The sequence below is a fragment of the Odontomachus brunneus genome, unplaced genomic scaffold (assembly GCF_010583005.1).
Source record: "Odontomachus brunneus isolate Ranch 3 - 2012 unplaced genomic scaffold, Obru_v1 Obru_scaffold_234, whole genome shotgun sequence".
Lineage (NCBI taxonomy): Eukaryota > Metazoa > Arthropoda > Insecta > Hymenoptera > Formicidae > Odontomachus > Odontomachus brunneus.
The window spans coordinates 419,104-428,286 of NW_022639684.1; the positions used below are offsets into that span (position 1 = coordinate 419,104).

At 36.3% G+C, this 9,183-nt stretch overlaps 2 protein-coding genes across 12 annotated transcripts in view; one reads left to right on the forward strand and one right to left on the reverse strand.

The window, feature by feature from the left end:
- Positions 1-9,183, reverse strand: part of LOC116852532 (protein furry) — a 37,420-nt gene that overhangs the window by 16,597 nt on the left and 11,640 nt on the right. For 6 of the 7 annotated variants that reach the window (XM_032833000.1, XM_032833002.1, XM_032833001.1 and 3 more), the window contains 8 exons: positions 8,864-9,010; positions 8,264-8,434; positions 8,042-8,191; positions 7,793-7,962; positions 7,427-7,698; positions 7,094-7,248; positions 6,702-6,865; positions 1,155-1,364 (listed from right to left, as the gene is read on the reverse strand). In XM_032833000.1, the coding sequence (XP_032688891.1) occupies positions 1,155-1,364; positions 6,702-6,865; positions 7,094-7,248; positions 7,427-7,698; positions 7,793-7,962; positions 8,042-8,191; positions 8,264-8,434; positions 8,864-9,010 (1,439 nt within the window). The remainder of the gene's footprint in view (positions 1-1,154; positions 1,365-6,701; positions 6,866-7,093; positions 7,249-7,426; positions 7,699-7,792; positions 7,963-8,041; positions 8,192-8,263; positions 8,435-8,863; positions 9,011-9,183) is intronic. The other variant, XM_032833004.1, reaches the window with a different exon arrangement.
- LOC116852533 (thyrotropin-releasing hormone receptor) lies at positions 3,144-7,045 on the forward strand. 5 transcript variants are annotated; one of them, XM_032833008.1, is made up of 4 exons: positions 3,144-3,226; positions 5,004-5,920; positions 6,109-6,304; positions 6,463-6,614. In XM_032833008.1, exons 2-4 carry the CDS (start codon positions 5,123-5,125, stop codon positions 6,570-6,572), a joined length of 1,104 nt encoding a protein of 367 aa, XP_032688899.1. In that variant the 5' UTR covers positions 3,144-3,226; positions 5,004-5,122; the 3' UTR covers positions 6,573-6,614. The 5 variants fall into 5 exon arrangements, with proteins under 5 accessions (XP_032688899.1, XP_032688897.1, XP_032688896.1 ...); XM_032833006.1 differs by having other exon boundaries at positions 3,161-3,250; XM_032833005.1 differs by having other exon boundaries at positions 3,176-3,604.

A 9,183-nucleotide genomic window follows, 5' to 3' on the forward strand; every position in this document is an offset into this window, starting at 1 on the left:
AGAGAGAGAGAGAGAGAGAGAGAGAGAGAGAGAGAGAGAAGAGTCATAATTTGTTCTTTCAATAAAAGATTTTTAATTATTTACATTCAACACGTTCTAATATCTCACATTGCATCATTATAAAACATATTTGATATTAATTTCGCTATTCATTAAATTCCCCATAATAATCATAATACATTTCGGGAATTTAATCACAAAGGCGAAACTTCAATTGTGGGAGTAAATAGCTCTTAATCGTGCGGGGATGATTCTCTATAGCATCTAAAGTCCGTCCACGTGTATTCAAGTATACCAGAAAGTCATTAATTATACTTTATCATATATCGAGTTAATTTAAAGTAAAACATGTTAAACGCGACAATATTAGCACTATAAGAGTCATACAACATACAGTTTTTCTTCAAATAGTATTTTTAATAAAAAAAAAATTCGTGTTTGGTATAAAACTGACACAAATATTTACGAGAATATTATCTGTCTAAAGTTTTATCATTTAAATTTCTATAAAAATTTCTACAATACAGATTTAAATTTCTACTAAAATTTCTACAATACAGATTTCTAATTCTTACAATGCATTCCAACAATATAGAACATTGCAATATTTTATCTCTAACTTTGCATATAAAAGAGAGTAATATTAAAGGACCTTGGATACCATATCGAATAAATTATACGTGCTAATTATATGTGTTAATACGTGGTACTAAGGTAAATTGCCAGAGAAAAGTGGTATCTCTAAGATACACATTCATAAAAAAATACCAACGCGCGCGCGCGTTTCGATTACATTTTGTCTTTTTACTGCCAGTTAACGAATAAAAACACCAATATTCGTATAAAGAATAAACACAATCACATCGATATATATATATCAAGAATAAATTAAAATAATTAAAATAAAATAAAATAAACAATGTCTTACTAAATGTTGCAAATAATATATCAAGTTCTCATTGACTCACAATTTCCACAGAGTTCTCAAAAGCACAGAGAAAAAGAACAAGCTTTATTTTCGATATTTAATTCGACCTGATCTCTCTTTTTCGAGCGATAATTTTCCGAGAATTATCACACTAAGTTTTTGCAAAAAAATATAGCCTTCGGAACCAAAACTGGAAATGAAAGGAAAAATCACAAGATACACTTACCACTGAACATTGGCATTGTGAGCTCCGGATGTAGCTGCGCCAATTGACGTGAAAGATACATTTGACTACGGCAATAGGTGGTCGATAGAAGTACATCTAGTGTACCGCCTCTAATTGTGCCGCCTGAAGAAATTTCGCCTGCGGGATTGCCTTGTTGGCCCGGGCCGGACGTTACGGTAGCGGTAGAACTTGCAAGCGGATCATTATGTCCTGCAATCGAGGAAACATAGATAAAGTTATAAATTACGTTATTGGAACAACGAGGAAGTTAAATATTTTATTAATTGACCAAGTTTGCTTTAAAATCTTATTGCGATTCTTTGACGAAAACAAATGATCTTCTTAACATTAATTTTTCACATTTTTCACTTTTAGCTTTATAATGTACACGTATTATCATTTCTATTGTGAATAAATTTAAAATATATCTTTTTATATTGTTAAAAAAAATATTTAAAATATATTTTTTTATATTGTTAAAAAAAGCTCAAAATTTCCTAAACAGTGAGTGAACATGTGAACAGAAAAATAATATAGAGCAAAAAAAGAAAATTAAAGAAAATAAAGCATTTGTCAATATTAAGTCCTATAGTAGAGATTACACAGCCATGAAATGAAAGTGAGTAAAAGACAAATGGGATATATGTTAATAATGCAGAATTTTTTATTGCAATTTCATGTTACAGTGCAATTGCTCATTGCAAGAACATACCAAGCTATTTTGATGATAATGATAAAAATAACAATTGTCCTGATAGCTCAGATTCAGAACCTGATAAAATAGTATAACTACAAAAATAGATAAAAAGACATACGTCACATTTAATAATTGTGAAAGATGTCATATAAAAGACGAACAATATGAAAATATACACTAAGAGTGAAAGATTTCCTGTATTATACGATTCTCAGCAGCATTAAACTTTTTCAATTAGAAAGAGTACCTGCAAAGAATAAAATATCACTAAGGCAAATCTACCTATATTATGAGCAGTAGATTCTATTATTAATCTATTGAAGTTTCCTTCTTACACTTACTGTAAGAATCTGTTTCTGAGATTTTCTATTTTTGCTGTGTATTAATTTTGCGAATTTTTCGTGCGCAATAAAAGCGTTACATATCGATTGGAATCTCAAGTAGTTTCTTCACTGTTTATTTACTAGAAAAAAGTTAACATAACTTTTTAATAACTGCTCGAAAACTGCATTAATTTTCTACTAGAATAATCACATACGAAAACCACGGAACTTTCATTTAATATCGCCCTTATTTCCTATAATATTTATTGGCAAAATGCAGATATTATACCAAATATTTTGCAAATAAAGATATTTTACGGAATATTTTGCAAATAAAGGTCAGCATGCAATATATAAAAGAACATATAGAGTACGTAATTATCCTTTTCATAAAGTAAAATGCCACCCATACCTATCTTTGGAAATAGTATATTTCCATTCATAAAGTTAAATGCCACCTACACCCATCTCTGGAAATAGTATGTTTGTATTCAAACGATACGGCAATAATATAGCAAAGTGAATTTAATTTTGCCAAAGATTTTATCTAATTAAAGTTTGGAGACTGCGAATATGAGCTAAGTAATTGCATATAATATCCTAATGGTAATGCGATAATTACGAGAAGATCATTAATTTCAAGTCCTATTAACTCATGGCGTAGCGTAATAAAAGCAATTTTGCATGCAGTTGCCGAGTTTATAACTGCGATTATTGTTACACATGCGTTCTTTCATTAAAGTTTTTCATGTGTAAGTGGAGTTTTTTCATTATATGTCTTAAATTAATATTAATGTTTTAACAAGCACTAATAGTCGCTTGTGTCTAGGATTTATACTAATACAGTGTAAATCAATGTAGCAAATCTTTCTCGTGAGACGATATATTGACATGCGCCGCGAGTTTCGCGTGAATAGGCGGGAATTTGTATTGCTATGATGCGCAGAAGCCAGAATGCGGGATGCACTATGAGCTTTATCAAGAATGGTTCGTCGAGCCACCTAGCAGAAATAGCCGAGACGGCATCCGGATATATTCGTAAAAAGTGTAACGTCAGTGCTCGGAATTTGTCCTAAGTACTAAAATCAAATTATCCTCATTATCAAGAACTTAAGGCTAAATAAAAAAAAAACATTTTTAAAACTTATTTTTAAAAACAAAAAAACGCATCGCAGCTGCTGCTATCAATAATGAAAATAAAACATAATTTGCATTCGTTTCTATTAATAAAATAACACTCTATAAGATTCGGTAAGATGATACAAATCGTTCTATCAAAATAAAGTGTCGCGAGTGTATTGCAAGTGAAAAAACAAATTAATTGAACAGCATTAGTGCACCGAACATATCACGCATCGCGAAGATTCTTCGTGTATTTCCGAGAACATGTGTAACCCTAATGCATGAGACATGTATATTAAAACGTTTGAGTATGTTTGAAGAAGTTAAAAGGGGCTCTCAGAACTGTGTCATAAAATCGCGTAAAATCTGGATTGTAATTCAATACTACTCACATCCGCGGTCTCTCAAATAAACCGTGTTCGTTTGTCGTATAAAATCCAATAAAAAAGTACAGATCAATCGTCCGTGTGTGCGAATGTACAAAAGGCATTTGATAAATCTTTTTGCGACTAATTGGAATTGTACACTTCATGCGGAGAAAAAACGGGGATCTCTTTCAGAACTTTCTCTTTAGAACTTACGCATTATGTTTATAAAGAATATCAAACGTAAAAATGTATGATATTGGGAATCAGACTTCCCACATTAAAGTGTAGCAGCGCAGATAAGGATATTTTTCCCATTTAATTATCGTCACGCTGGGAAATAGCTCACAATCCTAACGAGCTAAAATGCAATATGATGGAAATGCGATATGCTTATTGAACGACGAACGCTTTGTGCTTGCGTTCAGTAATAATAACAATGTAACTTTACGAATGTGCATACGCACACGTACAGTATTTTCATGTAATTTACGATAATCTAAAATCAACAGTTGCATAATAATGCGTTTGCTAATAATTTGTCAACATATCTTTCGCGTAAAGGATTTCCGTATGTGTCTGATAAGCGCCAAGCTTCCCTGCACATTTTTCCCCATCTGGTAACTGCAGATACTGTATTTTATGATACGCGATAAGAAGTATCTGCGCGATTGAGTTTCGATAAAATAATTAATGAGTATACGGCGAACCCACGGATTGACTGACAGTATAATCACGAAAGTGAATCTGGCTTTAAGGGGAGATTCTAGTTTAAGTAATCAAAAAAATAGAAGATTTTTACGAATTTCTTATATTTTCAAACAAATAAATGAAGATATCAGTATAGATTTTTAACCATATTATTTATCATGAAGAATGAATTTAAATTCTTTGGAAATTTTTTTTTCCCGAGATACTAAATAAAAACGATAGAGAAAAAATAATTTGCAACTTTAAAGTGCCGTTATTTTATTAAATTTCGACTTTGTGCACATAACAAAAATTTATTCTCCAGCAAATTTACATAATTAAACGAAATTTCAATCTTTTTTTTTTTTAATAATTTTTCTATATTTAAAACAATGATAAGTAGATTGGCCAGAATCCCAGATCGATATATTTATCCATTTCTTCGAAAAAATTTGTAAGAACATATTTTTTTCTAAATCAAATCCTCTTTTAAACATCAAACGATTTTGCAATTGCTTGGCGCTTTCAAGGCCATGACGATCGCCACTTGTCTACAGCTTATAAATTCAGTCCTAATCTTGACGCAGGAAGCGCACGACGTTTGAAATACTCTTTCTATCTCCCTATATAGACCACACTAATGCTCTTTCAGGTCATCATGCGTGACGCAAGTTGTTATGCTTTCAACGACGCACGATGCAATGCTAACATCTTCTGATTTTCACTTGATCGACGTTGTCTGTGAGCACTTCCAAAGCAGCACGTGAAAAAATGACATTCGAGAATGCAAGCACGGTCAACGTGCTCTTGCAAAATGTCGAATTGTATTACACGCCAATTCTTGTCCACCTGGGCCTGTTGGGCAACTGTCTGTCTGTATGTGTGTTCTTCGGCACGAAGCTACGACGCGCGTCTTCCAGCATTTACTTGGGCGCATTGGCAATCAGCGACAGTGGCTTCCTGGTGATGATCTTCATATACTGGCTTAGCATGATTCGCGTGCATCTATTCAACATGTCGGGCTTCTGCCAGTTCTCCATTTACTTCAGTACTCTCTGCAGTTTCCTCAGCGTGTGGCTCGTGGTGGCCTTCACCGTCGAGCGCTACGTGGCGGTCAAGTATCCACTTCAACGTCAGTCTCTGTGCACGGTCGCCCGAGCGAAGATCGTGATACTCTGCTTAACGATCTTGGCAATTCTATTGTGCAGCCCAGTGCTCTGGTTCTCTGGGCTTCGTGAGGTACCAACCGGAAACTATACCATCTGTTCCTTGGCTATTGGTTGGGAGACTTGGGCGAGTATCTACAACGGTATCGACACCGTCTTGACGTTCGCCTTGCCTCTGACCATGATAGTGATCTTCAACACCTTGATAGCACGCAACATCTACAAGCTCTATCATATACGAAGAACCTTGACCATAGAATCTGACGCTTCCAATGAAAGGGACGCGCGCGCTGCACGAGAGAGAATGCCGCAGACGAAGATCACGAAAATGCTGCTCTTCGTCTCGAGCGCTTTTCTATGTCTCAATATGCCTTCGTTTGTGCTGAGGGTGTTCGCTTTCTACGTACGTATCGACACTCAATGTTTGATTTTAGATCAGTAGAGATTTCTTCCTCTAAACGTTGCGAATTTCACTTAACGCGACTTGCATATTATATGAAATTATAGATATTTATGACAAGTTGTGTAATGTATGTTTCAATTTAATGATTGTTCCACAATATCAATAATTATTTTATTATAAATTCTCAGCACAAAGCATCGTGGGTAGTCAGTGTGCAACACATGTGTAACGTATTATTCAACACAAGTTTCGGGATTAACTTTATACTTTACTGCGCGAGTGGGCAGAATTTCCGCAAGGAAATGGTCCGCATGTTTATACATCGACCACGTGCTGGGAGAAATGGAACCTTCATACAAATGGCGAGTCAAGGGAAACAGTATGGTAAATATTTGGCTATTAGATTGTAACAATATATCATGACCAAGTGTGCGAATAAAAGTATTCGATTGAGCAAGACGTTTCTTGGTCTTTTCTCTACGCGATTTCTACATTGAAAATCAAGCAAACTGTTTGAGATAGAGCTTTATGTTTCTTTGCAGTTTCCAATTTCACGTACAAATGGAGTTCGACAAAGCGGACGTCTGTTGACAATGCGCAAAGCAAAAATCTTCAAGAAATGCAGAATCTCCCAATAGGTGAAAGACTGTGATACGCAGAAACATTAAGCTCATTGTAAGCAGCTGGATAAACGCAAGATAAAAGTAGACAATCATAAATGTATGATGCGATGTACAATGCAATACAATAGTGAAATATGAGAAAAAAATTAAAAGCTTACCAGCCTCGAGTTCCGTAGCTGGAAGTGGACCTACGTTGCCAAAGAAGCGTTGATCCAGCAGCTGAAGAAGTTGAAGAGCCGCGTCGTGGACCGGAGCGCGCGGACATCCTGTGTTCATCAATGTCACGTTGATGACGCTCGTGTAATGGTCGCAAGGATATTCCCTGGAAACAGAATGATAAATCACATACTTAAAATTACTATTGACGAGTTCTGTTATTATATTACAATTAGTACAGCGACTCTATCAATGTAGAAATATGTGTCTCGTAGTCTCTATATTTGCTGTATATACATAGAATATAACATTTTCTTATTTATAATAAACACTTTCATATGTTATATATATGTACACTTCAATCCGGGACTTGAATGTTTGGATTTGTGCGAACCTGGCGCTAAAGATCGTTGCCAAAGCAAGGAAGCAACCATCGGCCACTTGTGGTGCGCCAGTGTAACATCGATCTACCACCCAATCTAGAAGTGTACCGATGTCAGGATTTCCCTCGAGCAGCAATACAACTGTTTCGCGTGCGAGCGTATAAATCTGAAACAAGAGTTACAAAATTATGTAGAATGCGTAAAATAGAATCCAAATCTCAATGTTTGAATTATCGATGTATATTCCATGCGTGTTATATTAATTATAAAATAATATAATATTGTAGAACAGGCTGAAGTAATAATGGAATCTTGTATGAAGGAAATTGTTCAACAAAACCTACCTTTTCGTCTTTACTGGCTAACAGCAAGTCCAACCATTGATATAAAATCGCGCCTTCCTCCGAAAGCGACTGTGGATTGAAACATGAACCGCAACACAACAATCCGCTCATGGCTTGCAGTGCTGAGAGTTGCAGTTCCGTGCAGGATTTCTCCTCTTCTTGCAAGGACGACGTGCTCGTAAGCGGTCGACCGTAAACACCAGCCCAGCTAGCGAATAGCATGAATAGGTTTCTTCTTAGATCCCTCTTCAACAAGGTGTAACACGTTTCCACTGAGAAAGAGAAAGAAATTAATAATTTATTTAAACATTATATATATTATTCTTGCTTTGACATATCTAGGATTATTTTATTAAAACTACTTACACGAGAAACTCTTGATCATCTTTCTGACGAAGTTGCAAAAATGTAGTTTAATGTCTCGCACGGCAGGCGCTTCCTTATCGGTTTCATTCTCTAAATAAATCCGTGCACCGTCTATGTACTCGACAAATGTCGGATGCAGAGACTGCGTCTCGCGATCCAATACCGCCGGACTAAAAAGAGATTGCAATGATTAAATATAGTCCTCTGAATGAGTATGAAAGAAGAAGACAAGTTAATGTATTAACTAACCAGATACCAAACGTTCCATACTCGGCTATCAATTCCAACACTCTTACTAGCTGCAGTCTTAAAGCGTCGCGTCTCCTTCGCCGTCTCATATTTTCCTGCTTTCGATCGACTGCTTCTCGTATGTAAGGAACCAATTCTTCCATTAAGTCTCTGTAATAAGTAAATAATTGTGATTTAATTCTTCGTAAAATAAATATATATGTCAGATGGAAATGTGCTTACTTTAAAGCGTCGGCATTTACTTTTCCAATAGCCTGAACCGCGGCATCCCTGACATCGGCGGCCTCGCATCTTAACAAAGGTACGGTAAGCTTGTATAAGGCCGCGGGGCTCGCGTTCGTACCCGGCGACTTGTTGTCACCACGTTCCGCAGACAGACTGTCCGGCGACGAGCTGCGGAAACGAGACTACTGTGTTTCATCGTTTTTTATTCTCAGATTTGCTAACGATTTGCTAAAGTTAAACTAGATTCTTTACAAAAGCTCTTATTGCAAATTAATAGTCGTATGCGCTCGAATATCAGTCAAAGTTTAGTCTTCGAAATAAGCGATCGGGAACGGTCGTGAGGCTAGGCAAGGATGGCAAACGCAAGTTGCCGCAAAAGAGAACTATTAGGCCGAAGAGTTCGAGCACGAAGCTGAAGGTTCAATGCACCAGAACTGTGCGTTTCAAGACAAAAAGAGAAAGAAAGAGATAGAGATAGAGGAAGAATTAAAAGACGAAGATTCAACAATGGAGGATATAGTGCGAATTACCAACGACCGTTTAAACCCCGGGTGACATCGAAGCGTGGTCGTTCGCGATTGTTAATCTCAGGCTCACCTGGTACGCTTATGCCTGGTGTAGATGCCGGAAATGGACGGTACAGAGAACCGGCCCGGCAGGGTCTGCGCCCCGCCGAGATTCTCCAGGCTCTGACTCAACTCCTTACTCATGCACAACACACCAAACTCCACCGTATGCTGACCACTAGAGTATGCAATACAGTGTACCACCAATGCTCCTTGTATCAAACATTATTTACTGCTCAGAGACTACTACTCTAATATCCAGACAGAGATAGATAGATAGATAGATAGATAGATAGAGAGAGAGAGAGAGAGAGAGAGAGAGAGAGAGAGAGAGAGAGAGAGAGAGAGAGA

What these genes read in the sequence shown, in the direction of transcription:
- LOC116852533 (XM_032833008.1), top strand. Translation starts at nt 5,123, where the DNA reads ATGACATTCGAGAATGCAAGCACGGTCAACGTGCTCTTGCAAAATGTC. An exon ending in TGAGGGTGTTCGCTTTCTAC is followed by an intron (nt 5,921 to 6,108) that starts GTACGTATCGAC and finishes ATAAATTCTCAG; the next exon opens with CACAAAGCATCGTGGGTAGT. An exon ending in GAGTCAAGGGAAACAGTATG is followed by an intron (nt 6,305 to 6,462) that starts GTAAATATTTGG and finishes GTTTCTTTGCAG; the next exon opens with TTTCCAATTTCACGTACAAA.